Source organism: Chrysochloris asiatica, unplaced genomic scaffold (assembly GCF_000296735.1).
Source record: "Chrysochloris asiatica unplaced genomic scaffold, ChrAsi1.0 scaffold00013, whole genome shotgun sequence".
NCBI classification, from domain to species: Eukaryota; Metazoa; Chordata; class Mammalia; order Afrosoricida; family Chrysochloridae; genus Chrysochloris; species Chrysochloris asiatica.
Genome location: NW_006408531.1, coordinates 11,840,412 through 11,859,236, shown reverse-complemented (window position 1 = coordinate 11,859,236; position 18,825 = coordinate 11,840,412). Strand labels below are relative to the sequence as shown.

Here is an 18,825-nt window from a genome sequence, read left to right as displayed (position 1 = left end):
GAGACTATTGAAAGTGCCCTGGACTGCCAAAAGAACAAACTGATCTGTGTTGGAAGAAGTACAGCCAGAGTGCTCCTTGGAGGCCAGGATGGCCAAACTTGGTCTCTCATACTTCAAATATATTATCAGGAGGGACCAGTCACTGGAGAAGGATATCATGTTTGGTAAAGTGGAGGGTTAGAGAGAAAGAGGAAGACCCCCAGCAAGATGGATTGGCACAATGATGTCAGTGATGGGCTCAAACATAACAACAATTGTGAGGTTGGCCCAGGACCGGCCAGTATTTCATTCTGTTGTGCATATGGTCTCTATGAGTTGGTACTGACTCAATGGCACCTAACAACAACTTGTTATCAAAAGAAAGTAAATGGAAATTGAACAGTAGGGAAGACTGACATTTACCTGTTTGTTCAGCAGAAAATAATTTGGTATCTCAAGGACACAATTTCTCAGTTCTGCCAGAAAGCAGAGGCCTGGGCGTTGTCAGGTCCTGCTCCTCTTGTGAGTTTGAACATAAAGCTGAGAGACTCTCTTGTTAAGTTCATTCTAACACCAAAAAGAAAAATGGCATCCTCATGCTAGTAAGACCCAGAAAAATACAGTGCAAGGGAATCAGAAGTAGGGGGACTGGGCATGTAGCCACCTTTTCGGCATGTCCCAAAATATCACACTCATGTAAAGAAAGCACATGCTCAGCATATGCCAGATTGTTTAGACAGTGAACCTCCCTTATCAGTTAGCTGTTGACTAGGGACACCCTGAGAGCCACGTCCCCAGACACCAGCCAAGTCATTTCTCAAGACTGCAGTCTCTGGCCTATACAGATGTGAATAAATTAGAATATGCCATGGGAGAAAAAGAGGAAGACCCCAATGAGGTGGAGTGACACAGTGACAGCAGCAATGGGCTCAATTGTAGCGATGCTTGTGAGGTTGGCGCAGGACTAGGCAGTGTTTCATTCTGTTGTGCAAAGGGTCGTACCAACTTGATGGCACCTAACAACAACAATCAGGGATTATTCTAGATATTCCCTTCCCTGTCGATATTCTGTGATGTTCTGTGCAGGAGTGTTCCAGAGGTCCACATGTCTAATTACATTTCAGAACTTTTCACCTGTCGAAATAAATGTACACACTGCTTCAGCCCTGCACTCAGCCAGAGCTGCCTACATCTCGAAACTGAGCTCTGTCTTGGTCACTTCCTGCTGCTCCCCTGCAGGCTAAACTGAGAAGTACAGTACTGGAGCCATGCCAACCGTCTAGTTAAAAGGCCTGGGCAGTTTAACAGGGGATATTTTCCAAGCCCCCTTGGGAGATTCTTGAAGGGTAAAGGTTAAGTTTCCTAAAATCCTGCACTCTTCTTTCCACAGGAAAAGGCCAAGCTCCGGTTTTTGATGTGTTTGAAGCTTTTCTCAATACTGACAACATCCAGGTCTTTGCTAATGCAGCCACAAGTTACATCATGTGCCTTATGAAGTTTGTCAAAGGACTAGGTAACTAGGGTTTCCCTTCACACCTCGTGACAGCTGGGGCCGCTTTCCAGGCTGGCTTTGTACAGCTGCCCGGAGCAAGCACAAATCCTGGGATTTGAGCAGGTGGTGCAGACGGTTTGGGTTGTGTACTTACGATCAGAAAGCTTGCTATAAAACTGGCTTGCATTTTGTCCAGGATTAATAGTTTTTACTTTAGTCATGGAGTAACCTTGTGGTGGAGTATGTGTCCAAGTCTGTATGCTATTTTACCACATTTTTTATAAAAAATCATATCATGTTTTAAAAATGCTTTTAACAGTTAATTTTTTAAATTGTATTTTTTTTTTTGAATTGTCATTTTAGTATCACTGTATAAAAAACTAGTCTCATCTGTCCCATTAATTAGCATCCTAAATTTAACTTCCCAACTCCCAAGCCAAAAAATTAAGACTTCCTTCTCTCAGGTCTTATTGATTGTAAAACATGAGTCCCTAGGTGGCAACCAAAGCTTTGTGGTTGAAACCCATCCAGAGGCACCTCAGAAAACAGGCCTGGTGAGCTACTTCCGATGGGTCACAGAAAGCCTTGGAAATCCTAGGGAGCAGTTCTTCTCTGAATGCATGGGGTCCCTGGGGGTCTGTCTGTTCAACAGCAGCTGACAACAAGAAAAGTAGCCACTCTTTTTTGAGACCACAGACACATGTGTTCTAGGGACTGCCCAGCTAATGTCATGCTCAGTATAGGAACACTTTAGCAAAGCAAAGTGTTGTTATAAATTTGACCTTTTACAGCAGTTTAAGTAGAAATTTAGAAGGAAATTATCTTAACATTTTAAAAGTTTCACCAAGGAGTGCTCTCAGACCGTGAGCCTGAGAACCTTTTCAACAAGGAAAGCATAAGGTTAATAATATTTGGCTTTACATGGAATAACATTTCTTAAAAACATACATGAAAGCCATGAGAAAAATTAAGGTTAATATTCTTCATGATAAATAACTGTCAGTCCCTTTGCAAAAGAAAACTGGACCCAGGAAGTTGGATGATTTGACTTGTGTCCCACATTTTTAAGGGCTGGAACGTGTATCTTGAAATGCAAGTTCCAGGATGGAACCTGGAGGCTGTAAACCTTCTTGGTTTTGAGTCCAGCACCATTGTTCTATTATGATCGATACCCTGGGAAGAGAAACTGAACTGAGGAGCCCGAGACCCCCACCCCACCTTCCAGCCTCCCCCTCAGTTAGAGTAGCTCCATCCTTGTCTAGTTTCCATGTGGAGCTTCAAAGGAGGATTGCATCTGAACAGAGCAAGATTTCAGTTTTTTAAATACTGTGATGTTTGACGCCATCATGTCAAATTCAACTCAGAGCAAGCCCACATAACAGTAGAATTGTCCTACATGGTTTTCTTAGCTCTAATCTTTATGGGAGAAGATGGTTATGTCTGCTCTCATGGAGCCACTGAGTGGGTTCAAACTTAACCATTGTGCTAGCAGGGCTTGCTCTCAAACATTCTCCTCTACATCAAATAAAAGTCAAATCATTTAATTTCTTAATCAGAAGAGGAAGGAGCCCTGGTAGCATGCTGAGTTACATGCTGGGCTGCTAACCGCAAGGTCATTGGTTCAAATCCACCAGTCTCTTCTCAGGAGAAAGGTGAGGCTTTCTTCTCCCATAAAGACGTACAGCCTCAGAAACCCTGTACAGGATCGCTGTGAGTCAGAACCGATTCCACGGCACGTACCAGTAGCATTCATAAGAGGATCCCAGAATGTGAGTCTTTGTTCTCAGTAGGAGAAAGCACAGCCCTGTATTTTCTGATGTGGTGCTGTAAGGATCAGCACCGGACTGTGGCCCATAACATCAGCAGTTCAAACCCACCAGCTGCTCCTAGGAAACCTTACATAGGTTCTCTGTAAGTCAGAACCAACTTAGCAGCTCTTAAAACAATATTTCAGAACACTTATTATTTGTTTTCTACTGTTCAGTGAATAATTACTGAGTGTTTGCTATGAGGAGCCATCGGCCTGTTTCTACTATGGAGAAGCAAAGACGCAATGAAACACGCTTCCTGCCTGTGACAGCCTCAGGGCCTCTTATGAGAAACAAACACATTAATCAATATGTACAGTTCAGTTAGATTAGTACTTTAATAGAGTTTAAGTTTTTTTGAAAAGTAAAAAAAAAATGCTAACAACCATTTAAGCAGGAATGAACAAGCAGCTGAAGGTGTGGGGACCACGAGGTCTCAGAGAGGAAGTAGCATTGGAACTTCATGGACTGCGCTGTCCGTTTACTTTCCTACAAACAGGGTCCATTGAGGATACCCACGTAGGAGACAGCGTGGGTGATGGACTGAAAGAAGGGAAGGAAGGAGCCAGGCTGTGAGAAGCTCAGCAGGCCACATCCAGAAATCTAGAATACATTGGTGGTGGTGGTGGTTATGTGCCATGGAGTCGGTTCCAACTCACAGCAACCCAGTATGTGGTTTCCAAGGCTGTAAATCTTTATGGGAGCAGAAAGCCTCATCTTTATCCTGCGGAACAGCTGGTAGTTTCAAACTGCTGACCGTGAGATTAACAGCCCGACTCATAACCACTACGCTACCAGAGCTCCTTAGAATACACGGGGTAGGTTTTTAAATTAAAGAATGGTGTGATCACATGTGCTATTAGAAATTGTGTCTAGATGAGGTGCAGGAGGCTGCAGGCCTGATTTGGGAGAAGAGAGGATTGGCGTCAGTAATACTGGAGAGGAAGCATCTCCATGGCATGCCCCTGCTCAGACATGGGTCTGAGACAGGGGAGTGAGGATGAGTCTGCACATCCCAAGCTTCTTGCAAGGAGCGATGTCACTCAGGAAATACAAAAGGAGAGCAGGTTAGGTGTGTAGGAGAAGACACAGCAATGAGTTCTCTTGGAGACATGTGGACACGCTGAGCTTTTGTGAACCATTCAGGGAGAGATGCATGGTTGTTAGTGATGTCAAGTCAGTTCTGCCTCACAGCAACCCTGCATAGGGTTTCCAACCTTGTCGTTAGCAGTATTTTTCGATGCTTCAACACCCCACTAGGACTCCTGGTGCTATGTTAGAAATTATAGGGGTTTAATCTTAAGGAGTCCTGATGAGGCGCTGCAGGTTAATGTGCTAGACTGCAATGTCAGTTTGAACCGCAAGGTTGGCTGTTAAAACTCACCAGCCACTCCTTGGAAACCCTGTACAGGGATGCTGTCGGTCAGAACTGACTCAATGGCACTTAACAACAACGACATCTTAGGGAAGGAGTTGGAGCCTGAAAGTAAAGATGCAAAATGATCAGTGTGCACATGTTGTTGTTGTTGTTGTTGTTGTTGTTAGGTGCCATCAAGTCAGTACCAACTCATAGTGATCCTATGCACAACAGAACAAAACACTGCCCGGTCCTTGGCCAACCTCACAATCGTTGCTTCGCTCGAGTCCACTGATGCTACCTTTTTGCCAATCCATCTCACTGGGGGAGATCCTTCTCCATTTGTTGTTGTTGTTATGTGCCATGGAGTCGGTTCCGAATCATAGCGACCCTGTACAAGGTTTCCGAGGCTGTAAATGTTTATGGGAGCAGAAAGCCTCATCTTTCTCCCACGGAACAGCTGGTAGGTTCGCAGCCCAATTCGTAACTACTATGCTACCAGAGCTCCTTATCCTTCTCCTTAAGGCAGATCGTTTCTGTTATTTTGTATGGGTTGTGCTGTCAGTTAGAGCCCCCCAGTGTAGGCATCCGTGGGACACCATGCACAGACTTAGATGTAAAGATACATAAAGATATATACAAGTAGAATACCTGCTGCAATAAACAGGGCAGGGAAAGCATTTTTTTTTTTCTTTTTTAACTCCTACCTGGTTATTTCAACATGAATTCGACCTGCTCTGTGATTTTATATTGTAAAATGTATTGACCTAAACCAAGGGTTGGCAAACTATGGCTCACAGGATAAATCTAGTCCACTGACTGTTTTTCTAAATAAAGTTCTGTTGCGACGCAGTCATGTTCACTTGACTCTGACTGTTTTCATGTTACAACAGCAGAGTTTAGTAATTGTAACAAAGACCGTTGTTGTTGTTAAGTGCTGTTGAGTCGGTTCCAACCCACAGTGACTCTGTATAGGGTTTCGAGGAGCATCTAGTGAGGTTGAACCACCGACCTTGCAGTTCAGTCTCACCTTGTGACACAGTGTATTATCCTGCAGCACTACACCAGAACTCCAACAAAGACTGCAGACCCCACAAATATTTACAGTCTTCTTGTTGAGTGCCATTGAGTCAGTTCTGACTCATAGCGACCCTGTATAGGGTTTCCAAGGAACAGCAGGTGAATTAGAACCACTGACCTCATGGTTCAAAGTGACCTTGTGGTCTAGTGTTCAGCCCACTGAACCACACTGGGACTCCCATGTACTGTCTAGCCCCTGACAAAATGTTTGCCAGGCCATTTTCTAAATCATAAGACATGTTTGCTTTTTTTTAAAAGGAGAAATATGCTCTGCTTTGTCTGCTTCTAAATTTTAACTAATACCTAGTAATTATGTCTGTTTACTACAAGGGAGGGTGCTAGTTGCTACAATTGTAGACAATTAGAAACAATTACAGTACTGTGAAAGGATTTTATGAAAAGTAAAGAAAGATTTTTTGCCTGAGAAGAGAGATCCTAATTCCCCACTACTGTTTGCCAATGGGACATCTAGATGCCTCTGTACAGAGATGTTCCGTCTCTAGAGGTGTGCAGAGATTAAAAATCATTTCAATTCCATTAAGCAATCTTTATCCCAAAGCCCCAGATGTTTGGACTTTTCCCACCATCCTCATTTCCCATCCCTGTGGAGCGCCTAGGTCTGGCAGTGAGCTAACTAGGACCTTCTCCACACGGAGACCTAGTGTTTCCATCGAGTGCAGCTCTGGACTCTGGGATCTGCCTTTGCCATCAGAGCTTCAGGAGACTTGTCCGACAGTAGTGGCATCTGTAAGTAAATTGCAGGATACTGCACACAAAAGACCCCCATCCAGCAACTCAACACATAGTGACAGATTATGGAAAAAATGCCCATGATACATTCTTTAGTGAGAAGGGGAGTTACAAAGAGTGTTGTCCAGAGTGTTTGCAGGATACTGCACACAAAAGACCCCCATCCAGCAACTCAACGCATAGTGACAGATTATGGAAAAAATGCCCATGATACATTCTTTAGTGAGAAGGGGAGTTACAAAGAGTGTTGTCCAGAGTGTTTGATTTTAACTCAGCTGTCACGGCAGGGACAGGGATGGAAAATAATCTTCCACAAACCAGGGTATGTATCTTGTCACAGATGGAAAGTTCCACTTCAAACATAAGACACAAACATTGGAAATAAAGAACTTTATTACTCACAGATCTTGAGAGTGCAGTGCATGCCCATAGGCTACAGCACACGCAGGAGGTCACGGGTAGAGAGTGTGAGCTTGGGCTTGTAGAAATGGAGCACAGATAGCCTTTATTAGGGTCTGATGGAGGAGTGAAGGGTTTTTCATGGGGTACATGACCATTGAGTCTAGAGAGCGGAATGGGAAAGTGGTTGTGGGAATGGTTTAAGAAGGGAAACTGAGGAGTAGGAAACTTGGGTGTCTCGGTGAACCAGCTGCAGTGGGTGCAGCCCTCTGACTAACAGGGTGAAGAAGGGGCCAGCCTGGAGAACGAGGCTGCATGTAAGATGGAGGCTGGCTAATATCCTGCAAGAATGTTTTCAACCAAAGAAGCTGCACAGTCTGAGCCCAACAGTGTTTAGCGTCTACACTGGTTGTGGGAAAGAAAACACAGATGAAAGGATATATACAAAAGTAATGCTGCTTGAGGTTGTGGAATTTGGGATACTTTAAACTTATTTTTCCCTTATATTTTAGTAAATACTGAGTGAGCCAATACTGAATGTATTAGGTATTCTCTGGTGAAGGGTTGTTAAGTGTTGTCAAATAGATGCCAACTCATAGAGACCCTGGAAGGGGTTTCCTAGGAACAGCTGGTGAGTTGGAACCACCAACCTTGCAATTCAAACCAACCTTGCAGTTGGATGCTTATTGTACAGCACCACATAAGGATAATCTTCTCTCTCTCTCCTGCTGCCCCTAGGTGAGGTGGACTGTAAGGAGATTGGAGACTGTGTTCCAGGACCAGGAACCACCTCCACTGACCTGTGCCTCCCTGCCCTTGATTACCTCAGGCGCTGTTCCCAGGTAGAGGAGCTGCACATACTACACTCTGGGCCTGAAACCCACCTCACAAGATATTTGTAAAAATTACTGTATGTTTTTTGCTGAAAGCCCAAGATAAACACTTTTTGCTGTCTCTGAGGAGATTGGAGTTTAAATTTAGGGTGTGAGTTTGTGTCCCTACACTTTACAAAGCAGAGAGAGAATAAAGAAAAGATACTAGAATGTACAATTTGATCCTGACATCTCTGAACCTTCTTATACTGAGAGGATACCAAAAGTGGGATATGCACACAGTGATTGTTGTTGTTAAGTGCCATCGAGTCGGTTCTGACCCATAGTGACCCTGTATAGTGTTTCCGAGGAGCAGCAGGTGAACTTGAACCACCGACCTTACAGTTCAAACAGCTTTGCAGTCTGGTGCATTAACCCACAGCGCCACACCAGGACTCCACACACAGTGAAGAGGGACCTAAAATGGGGAAGTGGGTTGTGTTCAGTCAAGATCTATAACAAGACCCCATGAAACAGTGCTTACCAAAGTGAATGAAGCAGAGTGACTGTTCTGTGGCAGGGTTCTCACCATGGTGGTGGTGGTGGTGGTGGTGGTGGTGGTGGTAGTGCTCTGCAACGTTTTTTTGCACAACAGAATGAAACTGCCTGGTCCTGTGCCATCACAGTTGTGGTTGTGGTTGACCTATTGCTGCTGGCACTGTGCCAATCTATATCATTGTGATTCTTCTGCCTTTTCACTGACCCTCCACTTTACCAAGTGTGATGTCCTTCTTCATGGTCCCTCCTAATAACATGTCAGAAGTATGAGGCAAACTTTCATCATCCTGGATCCTAAGGAACATTCTGGCTGTACTTCTTCCAACACAGATTTGTTTGTTCTTCTGGCAGTTCATAGTATTTTTAATGTTTTTTCTCCAACACCATAAATTCAAATGCATCAGTTCTTCTACAGTATTCCTTGTTCATCATCCCACTTTCAGATTTATATGAGGCTACTGAAATACCCTGGCTTGGACCAGGTACACATTAGTCCTCAAACTGACATCTTTGCTCATAAACATTTTTAAAAGGCTGTATGCAGCAGATTTGCCTAATGAAATAAGTCATTTGATTTCTTGACTGCTGCTTTCATGAGTGTTGATAATTGATCCAAGCAGAATGAAGTCTTTGACAACTTCAATCTTTTCTCCATTTATCTTGATGTTATTTATTGGTCCAGTTGTAGTGATTTTTATTTTCTTTACACTAAGGAGCAACCAATACTGAAGGCTGTGGTCTTCAGTACAGCAAGCAAAGTTGTTTCATCTGCATATTGGAGGTTGTTGATGGCTCTTCCTCCAATCCAGATGCCACCTTCCTCTAATAATTCAGTTTCTCAGATTATATTCTCGGTTTACAACTGAATTAGCGTGGTGAAAGAACACAACCCTGGTGCATACCTTTTCTGATTTTACACCATTCAGCATCACTTTGTCCTATTCGAACCTAGCCTCTTCGTCTAGGTTCTCCATGAGCGCAATTCTGGAATACTAACTTTTCACAATGTTAGCCATAGTTTCTCATGATGCACACAATCAAAAGCCAATAAAGCACAAGTAAACATCTTTCTAGTATTCTGTGCTTTAAGCCAATATCCAACAGATATCGGCAATGATAGCCTTCTTTCCGCGACCTTGTCTAAATCCTGCTTGAGCCTTGCAATTTCATGATGATGTACTGCTGCCACCATTCAAATTTTCTTCAGCAAAATTTTACTTGTATGCGATACTAGTATTGTTTGATGATTTCTGCATTCCATTAGGTCACCTTTCTCTTGAGGAGTCACATAGGTGGGTCTCTTCCAATTAGTTGGCCAGAGAACTGTCTTCCAAGTTTCTTGGCATAGATGAGTGAGTGCCTCCGGTGCTTCCGTTTGTATTCCATCAATTCCGGGAACCTTGTTCTTTGCTAATACCTTTCGTGAACCTTGGACTTCTAACTTCAGTACCATTGGTTTTGATCATATGCTACCTCTTGAAATGGTTGAATTTTGACCATTTCTTTTGTGTACAGCAACTGTGTATTCCTTCTGTCCTCTTTTGATGTTTTTTGCATCATTCAATGTTTTACTCATAGAATCCTTGAGTGCTGCAAACTAAGACTTGAATTTTGTTCATCCTTTCTTTCAGCTTGAGAAATGCTGAGCCTGTTCTTCCTTCTTGGTTTCCTAATTCCAAGTCTTTGCACATTTCATTATAATACTTGGCTTTGTTTTCTCAAGCTGCCCTTTGAAAAGTTCTGTTCAACTCTTTTACCTCCTGTAGTGTCTCTACATTGGAGAGCAAGTTTTAGAGTCTCTACTGATATCTATTTGATCTTTCCTTTCTTTCTTGTCTTCATTATGAATTTGTGCTTTCTTCCTGTATGGTGTTCTTGATATCATCCTACAGCTTTTCTGGTATTTGGTCACTAGTGTCTAATGCATCAAATCTGTTCTTGAAATGATCTCTAAATTCAGGCGGGATATGTTCAAGGTCATATTTCGTCTCTCGTGGCCTTTTTTTCATTTTCTTCAGCCTGAACTTTTATAGGAGCAATTGATAGTCTGTTCCGCAGTCTGCTCCTCGCCTTCTTTTTGCTGATGATATCGTGCTTTTCCACAGTCTCTTCCCACAGATGTAGTCAGTTTGATTCCTGTGCATTATATCTGGTGGGATCCTTATGTATTGTATCTTGTTTTAAAAAGGTCTTTACAATGAAGAAATCAATGGTCTTGCAGAATTCTATCATGCCACCTGCAGCATCATTCTATCATCAAGGCCACATTTTCCAACTACTGATCTTTCCTCTTTGTTTCCAATTTTTACATTTCAATCACCAGTCATTATCAATACATCTTGATTGCATGTCTAATCAATTTCAGACTAAAGAAGTTGGTAGAATTCTTCAATTTCATCATCACTGGCTTTAGCGGTTGGTGCATAAATTTGAATAATAGTGGTATTAACTGGTCTTCCTTGAAGGCATATGGATATTACCTCATCACAGATAGCATTTTTCAGTTCGATCTCGAAATTTTATTTTTGATGATGAGTGCAACAGCATTCCTGCTCAATTTGTCATTTCAGCATAGTAAACCATGTGATTGTGCCACTAAAAATAACCAATACTAATCCATTTCAGCTCACTAAGGCCTATGAGATCTCTCTTTATGCATTCCATTTCATTTTTGACAACTTGCTGTTGTGTGAGTGGGCTCAGTTCTTACTCAGCACTCTTCTAGTTCCAAATAAGGCTTGCAGGGTCAGCAGAACTTCTAAGCTAAGACTAGAAAGAAAGGCTTGGTGGTCATTTTCAAAAATCAGTTAGTGAAAACCTCATGGGTCACAATGGTCTGATCCAGTTGTGCTAGAAGTCACCTTGAGCTAGGGGCTGACTCACAGCAGCAAACCACAGCATCGTAGTGAACTGAGACCGTTACTGCGTTACAGCCAGTACTTCTCTGTCATATCAGATGCTGGGCAAGCCAGATGATCCCCTTTCTTCTCTAGGCTTCAGTGACACCCCTCTGTCATAGCTTGCTCCCATCATCGCAGGCTGTGTCCCTGAGGAAGTAATGCCTTTTCTTGTCTCCATCTACTACAGCCTTGGTGACACCGTGGCTCCATGCTGAGATCTTCCCTTAGCTCCCCCTACAGGTCCTACATGGCTTAGCCTGCAGCTTCCTCTCCACCCTCTGTCCTTCCCTTGTTCTCACTCTGCTCCAGTCGTGTTCTCCCCCTCATATACAACCAAGCTCATTATTGCTCATGCCCTTTTCCGGTCCCTTTGCCTTCAGTGCTCTGTCCCCCAGTTTTCGGTGTGGGACTAATTACTTCTGAAATGTCACCTCAGACAGATCAACACCCCCAACACACACAGACACACAGTCATTCTTTCCTTATCACCAGTGTCCGAAATTATATTTGTCATTCATGAAAGCTATGTGTAAGATCTACAAGAACAGGGCTTTTGTACCTCTCCCACACCACAGTTTCCCTGGTTTCTAAAACAGTCTGAACATGGTGGGCACAATCCTACTTCATGAGGGTCCATGGGAGTTTGTCCTAGAACAACGTGGGAGTCGAGGGGGCCGTGCTCTAGTGCTGATGACCCAGGCTGCTCCACGGGCTGTTTCCAGCTCCCTCATCTCTCCTCTGTGTCCCATCCCTGCAGATGCCTCCATTTCCCTGCTGATTCTCAGCCCTGTTCCCTTGGGGACTGAGTCGGAGGAAGGCAAATCAGAATGTGCTTTATCTCATTTGCCTACAACTCACTTCTCAGCAGTACCCGTAGGACACTTTTCCCCAAAGGCAAAAATGCTTGACGTGTTTCATGATTCCCTTAGTAGGGTTTAAAGGTCTATAAAATCCAGATGTAAGTGGAATGCTGAAGAATCCTTTTCCTGTATTATGTTGTTGTTATTCCCATTGAAAATTATTTTCTCTGCTTCATGAGGCACATGCCTCTTGTGAACAATCTGAGGAATCCAAATCACAAACACCCAAATTTAAATTGTTCGTTGGATTCTTCTCTGGTTTCCTTCTATTGCTGATGTATAAGAGTGTGGCTTTACCTAATACACAATTGCTGTTTGGTTTTTTTGGTGTTTTTTTTTTCAGTTACTGGCCAAAATTTACAAAATGCCCTTGAAACCAATCTTTCTGAGCGGACGACTCGCTAGCTTGCCTCGAAGACTTCAGGAGCAGTCAGCGAGCAGTGAGGATGGAATTGAGTCAGTTCTATCTGATTTTGATGATGACACTGGTAAGGTCATTGATTGGATTAAACCAGATTATATGCTATTTTCATATCCCCCGAACTTTAACCCCCATGCTAAAATCATAAGAATGATCACTCACATGTGTTGTTATTAGTCTCATAGGACACAGTCTACCTAAGCGTTCCGTGACCCCTACACAAATGTTTTGCAATTGATGCCTCCATCCATTTGGCATGAGTGCCTCCATCTAAAACTGGTGCAGACTTTCAGATAACATTCATTGCCATTTCTAACTCTGAATTTAGCAATTTGTAACGTGGATGCATTGGTACTTGAAACTGGCTAGTAATTGTCTTCAATACTTCTTAGGAAGCACAGTCCTTTTATAATTACTTCCTGCAGGTCTCTTTGGTTAGGGACTGGGGAAATGAAACCGTTACTGAAAAGAGAATACATCTGTGGCTGTGGAAGCTGAAGCCTCATTAAAAGAGTCATTTAAAGAACTTGTTTCAAATTAGGTCCTATGTAATCGCCTAGGAATTGGAGTTCAATCAAGTCGCTTTGGTTTTAGTGTTGATCCTTCTCAGGTGGTTTAACTGAGGCTCATGCTTGCTGTCTGTGTCTCAAAAGACCCAGCCCTGTTCTAGATCTAGAACCAGAAGTGGCAAGCTAAAGAAGCCCAGTTTCTGAGCTCAGTTTGTTTCAAACTCTTCTGAAAGGACTTGGTTGAGAGGTGCTTATTTTGCTGTTACAAATTTTTTTGTGGAGGTGGCAGGAAGATTTACATTTTTTGAGAGTTATAAGTAAAATCTTACCAGTTTAGTATGTTTGCTACATTAGATTTTTATTTCTTAGAGTTTATCCTCACAATTGGTCTAAAATACTGTAAACTGGCTACATGTTGCATAAGAAAATCTTCGCCTTAGTGACTATATACAAAGATTTTTACTTAGTTTTTAAAACCTCCAATCCAGATAATGAGGCCCAGGCTCTAATGTTGCTTTATGTCCTTTAAAACCGTTGTGAACAGTTTGTTTAAGTGACAGTGAGCATTCCACTTCCCACCTTGAACAAGCTGTTAAATCATTCATGTTTTCTAGTAAGTTTTTGTCTAGGAAGCCTAGTTACTTAGGATAAAGTTCAGGCAAACACTTAATTATCCCACATTCATTGAAGGCATTAAAATTACAATATGTAAAACATAGCTAAATCATAGAAAAGAATGAAAGTAAACAATTTAACTATTCATACCATTGACACATTCTGAGATTTCATTCCATTTGTCCCCAATGGCAAATGACTACATTTTACTCTTTTTCTACAGAAATTCCAAACACATAACAAAAGACAATGGTATTGTGAATCATTGTGTATCCATCACCAGCGACAACTCTCAGCCAGCCTGTGGCCAGTCTTCCCTAATCTATCGTCTCCCTCCACATGTATACTTCCTCCTTTCCATTTAATTTTAAAACAGACTGTAATCATCATAGCATAGCATCTGTACATATGTCAGTATGTACTTTTAAAGGTAGCCACAGTATCGTCACAATTTTTGTTGTTGTTAAGTGTTGTTCAGTCGATTCTGACTCATAGCGACCCTGTATAGGGTTTCCGAGGAGCAGCTGGTAAATTTGAACCACCAACCTTGCCATTCAAACCAACCTTGTGGTCCGGTGCAATAATTCAAATGCATCAAATATCTAGTCAGTGTTAACATTTCCAATTATCTTATGTGAATTTATCTTCAGGATGCCCCTGAGAACAATGTTTTGTGACGGGTGGATGTCTCTTAAGTATCTTTTAGTCCATGGGTTGTCCTCTTTCTCTCTTCTTTGAAGTTTTGTTTTTTAAAGTGAGATCCTTGTGGAGTTTTCATCTTTTTGTGTGTGTGTGTGAATTGAGTGATAGTTTATATGGGAGAACATCAGTTTTTTCTGTTTTTTTTTTGCTTCCATTCCCTCTGGTTTTTTGTTTGTTTGTTGTTGTTGTTTTGGGGGGAGATTGTAAACAGAAACACTCAAGAATATATAATAATTTAAACAACCAAAGGGCACATTCTGCAAGCCTGCCTCCTGGCTGCCAGCACTAAGTCCCACTCTTTCCATGAGTCTAGAGTCCTCAGATGCTCCCTCTCTGCATGTCCTCATCTCTGCCTCCATCTCTGGTGTTGCTGCTTCTCTGAGTAGATCCTTTATTCCACTTGTGCTTTTCTCGCTTGATGGTCCTAGGGAACTCTGTTTCTGGAGTGTAAGGTTAACTATTCCCCTGTTTTTGTTACAAAACTTCTACCTTTACAATTGTTACAGTCACAATTAGTCATGATAACAGTAACTCACTGTTGAATCATAAGAATCTTATCCCCATCTCTTTTTGCCAGACCCATCTAGACAAGATGAAAACTATTCAGTGAGGACTCCAACTTCCCCCACACACTCTTAAACTAAACTCTGTCTTAAACACTTGTAAGCCAGGCACTTCATGCCTTTATCACCCCCTCATTTTAGGTAGCCCATATCTAAATTGCCCATCCCTAGCTTACCCTGTATACAAAGGGGATAAGATTGATACTTAATGTGAAGACTCCTTCCCTCTATGTTGGTATTTTAAGTTACTACATCCATAAGTACAGGTCAAATTCATCAGATTATAGCAATTTACGCTTGTTTCCTTTTTAAGAATTTTTCTTTATCTTCCTCTAGTCGAGTTCTGATTATCAAGACATAGAGGCTATGTCAAATGGGTGCTATCTGCAAATTTGGGCATTCTTGTGTGTCTTCCCTCACTTCATATCAGCTGGCTGCTTTACTCTCTGCTCTAGCCCTCTGTGGCTATGTCCTTGTCCATGGGCTCAGGTGTCTCTAGGTCTCGCCACACTGAAGACTAACCAGCCTTCTTCTTCTCTCTCTTATAAATGGAAGTCTATGGAATGTGGTTGAACTCAGCCAATGTCTTCATTGCTGCCTTTCCTCCTCTTCCACTCACCAGTAGATCAGTGTGGTCACTAGCAAGCTAAATATGCCTGTTCATGTGTGCCCTTTGAGTTTCAGTCTTGGAAGGGTCTCAGTCTTGGAGGGGTCATCTAGTTTTATTGGTTGCATCCCATGATGGTATTCAACATCTCTCTCTGTTCTCTGCATTTCTTAGAAATTAGCTTGTTCATACATGCTCAGCTTTATGGTTCATAAGAATATCCTGTCACTAACTGTAATTGTATATGTTTGGTGATGTGCTTTGGGTTTGCCTCCTTTTAACTAGAATTTTTTTCATTATGGAATTAGTTGGAGTCTAGGTGTGGAGATGTAGGATAAACACTAAACTGCTAACCGCAAGATTGGTAGTTCAAACCCACCAGCCAGTTCCCCGCAACCCTATACAAGGTTGCTATATGTTGGAACTGACTTAATGGCACTTAACAACAACATGGAATTGGTTGTTTTAATTGGGAATTTTTTAAACTGCTGCCATCTTGTAATACAGTTAACCTTCTCCAGGAAAATTAGAAAGGATTAAAGTTTAAATTGTTGTTGTTAGATGCCCTCGAGTTGATTCCATTTCAAAGTGACCTTGTGCACAAAGAGTAAAACACTGTCCTGTCCTGCACCATCTCCACGGTTCTTGTTCCATTGGAGCCCGTTGCTACTGCCATTGTGCCGGCCCATCTCCTTAAGGGTCGTCTTCTTTTCTGTTGACCTTCCACTTTGCCAAACATGTCCTTTTCCAGGTACTGTTCCCTACTGATAACATGTCCAAAATACAAGAGACAAAATCACACCATCCTCTAGTCTAAGGAGTATTCTGAATGTATTTCTTCCAAGACAAATTAGTTTGTTCTTTTGGTAGTCCATGGTACTTTAAATATTATTCTTCAACACCATAATTCAATTGGATCAATTCTTATATGGTGTTCCTTATTCACTGTTCAACTTTCACTTGAATATTATTGTTGTTAAGTGTTGTGGAGTCAGTTCCAACTCATAGCAATGCTGTATAGGGTTTTTGAGACTATAATCTTTACAGGAGCAGAAAGCCTCATCTTTCTCCTTCGGAGTGGCTAGTGGGCTCCAAGCCACAGGCCTTGTGGTTTGCAGTCAAGTGGTTAGCCTATGGATATCAGTATCCCTTTGTTCTTTTAAAACAACTGTCTCTTAGTCTATATATAGGCTCCTCATGAGCACATTTAACTGTTCTAATGAACCCATATTCACAATGTTGCCCATAGTTTGTGATGATCCACATAGTTGAATGCCTTTTCAGAGTCAATAAAGCAGAAGTAAACATCTTTGTGATATTCTCTACTTTCAGCCAAGAGCCATTTGTCATCAGCAATGATACCCCCTACTTTCACATCCTTGTCTGAGTCTGGCTTGAATTTCTGGTAACTCCCTGTCAGTGTAAGGAGCTCTGGTAGCATAGTGGTTACGAATTGGGCTGCGAACCTCAAGGTCAGCAGTTTGAAACTATCAGCTGTTCCGCGGGAGAAAGATGAGGCTTTCTACTCCCGTAAAGATTTACAGCCTCGGAAACCCTGTACAGGGTCACTATGGGTCGGAACTGACTCGACAGCACTTAATAACAACAACTTTGTCAGTGTACTGCTATAACTTTAAAATTATCTTCTGTATTTGATATAACTTGCATTTGATATTAATGATACTGTTTCATGATTTCTACTTTCTGTTTATTATGTCATCTTCCTTTGGAATGGGTACAAATATGGATCTTTTTCAATGAGTTGACCCAGGTAGCTATCTTCCAAATGTCTTGGAATAGCACCACATCAATTTGTTGAAAGATTTCCATTTGTATTCTGTTCAGTGCAGTTTGAACTTTTTTAGTACCATCGGTTCTTGATATATATTTCAACCTCTTGAAATGGTTGAAAATTAATCAATTCTTTCCAGTACAGTAATTCTTTGTATTCCTTAGATGCTTTCTGCATCATTCAATATTTTGCCCATAGAATCCTTCAGTATTTAAAGTCAAGACATGAGTTTTTTCCTCAGTTCTTTCAGTTTAAGAAATTCTGGGCGTATTCTTCCCTTTTGGTTTTTTAATTCTAGGTCTTTACACAGCTCATAATACTTGACTTGGTCTTCTCTAGCTGCCCTTTGAAATGTTCTGTTCAGCTCTTTTGCTTCCTCATTTCTTCCAGTCACTTTAGCTTCACTACACTCAAGAGCAAGTTTCAGAGTCTCTTCTGAAATCCATTTTGGTCTTTTCCTTCTTTGTCTTCTTAATGGCCTTTTGTTTTCTTTCTTCCTGTATAATGTTACTGATATCATCCCACAACTCTTCTGGTATTCGGTCATTAGTGTCTAATGCATCAAATCTGTTAAGTGGTCTCTAAATCCAAGTGGGATATATTCAGACTATATCTTGGTTCTCATGGATTTGTTTTAATTTCTTTTGCTTCAGCCTGAACTTGCTTATGAGCAATTGATAATCTGTTCCACAGTCTGCCCCTTGGCCTTGCTTTGGCTAATGATATTTGAGCTTTTCCAATGTCTCTTCCCACAGAAAGTAGTCAATTTGATTCCTATGCATTCCATCTGATAATGCCCATGTGTATGTTGTTAATATCGTCAAATTGCTTCTGACTCATAATGACTCCTTTCCAAAGAGTGACTGGTGGGTTTAGACCACCAACTTCATGGTTAGCAGTCCAATACTTATCCAACAGCACCACAAGACTTCTTTTATGTTGTTTAAATTGTTGGTCTTACAAAATTCTATCTTGTGATCTCTGGCATTATTTCTATCACCAAAAACATATTTTCCAACTACTAATTTTTTCTCTTTGTTCATAACTTTCACATTTCAATTACCAGTAACAATAAATGCATCTTGATTGCATGTTTGATCAATTTCAGACTAAAAAAGTTGGTAGAATTATTTAGTTTCATCATCACTGATTTTAATGGGTGATTAGCACATAAATTTGAATAATAGTGGTATTAATTTATCTTCCTTGTAGATGTATAAGTATTATCCTGTCACAGACAGCATTGTATTTCAACATACATTTTGAAATGTTCTTTTTGACAATGAGTGCAACACCATTCTTCTCCAATTCGATGATCGTAGCTTAGTAACTATATGATTGTCAGATTCAAAAGGGTCAGTACTAGTCCATTTCAGCTCACCATTGCGTAGGATCTCTCTCTGGATGCATTACATTCTATTTTTGACAACCTCCAATTTTCCTAGATTTATACTTTTTACATTCCATGTTCTAATTATTAATGGATGTTTGCAACTGTTTGTTCTCAGATTGAGATGAAGGTCCCCAGAGGTTTAACTGTGCTCATGAGGAATCTGTACGTAGACCAAGAGGCAATTGTTTGAACAGAACATGGGGACACTGAATGGTTTAAAATTAAGAA

General features: G+C 41.5%; 1 protein-coding gene across 1 annotated transcript in view; it reads left to right on the top strand.

The window, feature by feature from the left end:
* The window catches only part of KIAA1244 (KIAA1244 ortholog), a 243,304-nt gene that overhangs the window by 196,953 nt on the left and 27,526 nt on the right, over positions 1–18,825 (top strand). Inside the window, exons 24-26 of the mRNA XM_006834625.1 lie at positions 1,370–1,492; positions 7,604–7,707; positions 12,339–12,483. Coding sequence (XP_006834688.1) covers positions 1,370–1,492; positions 7,604–7,707; positions 12,339–12,483 — 372 coding nt within the window. The remainder of the gene's footprint in view (positions 1–1,369; positions 1,493–7,603; positions 7,708–12,338; positions 12,484–18,825) is intronic.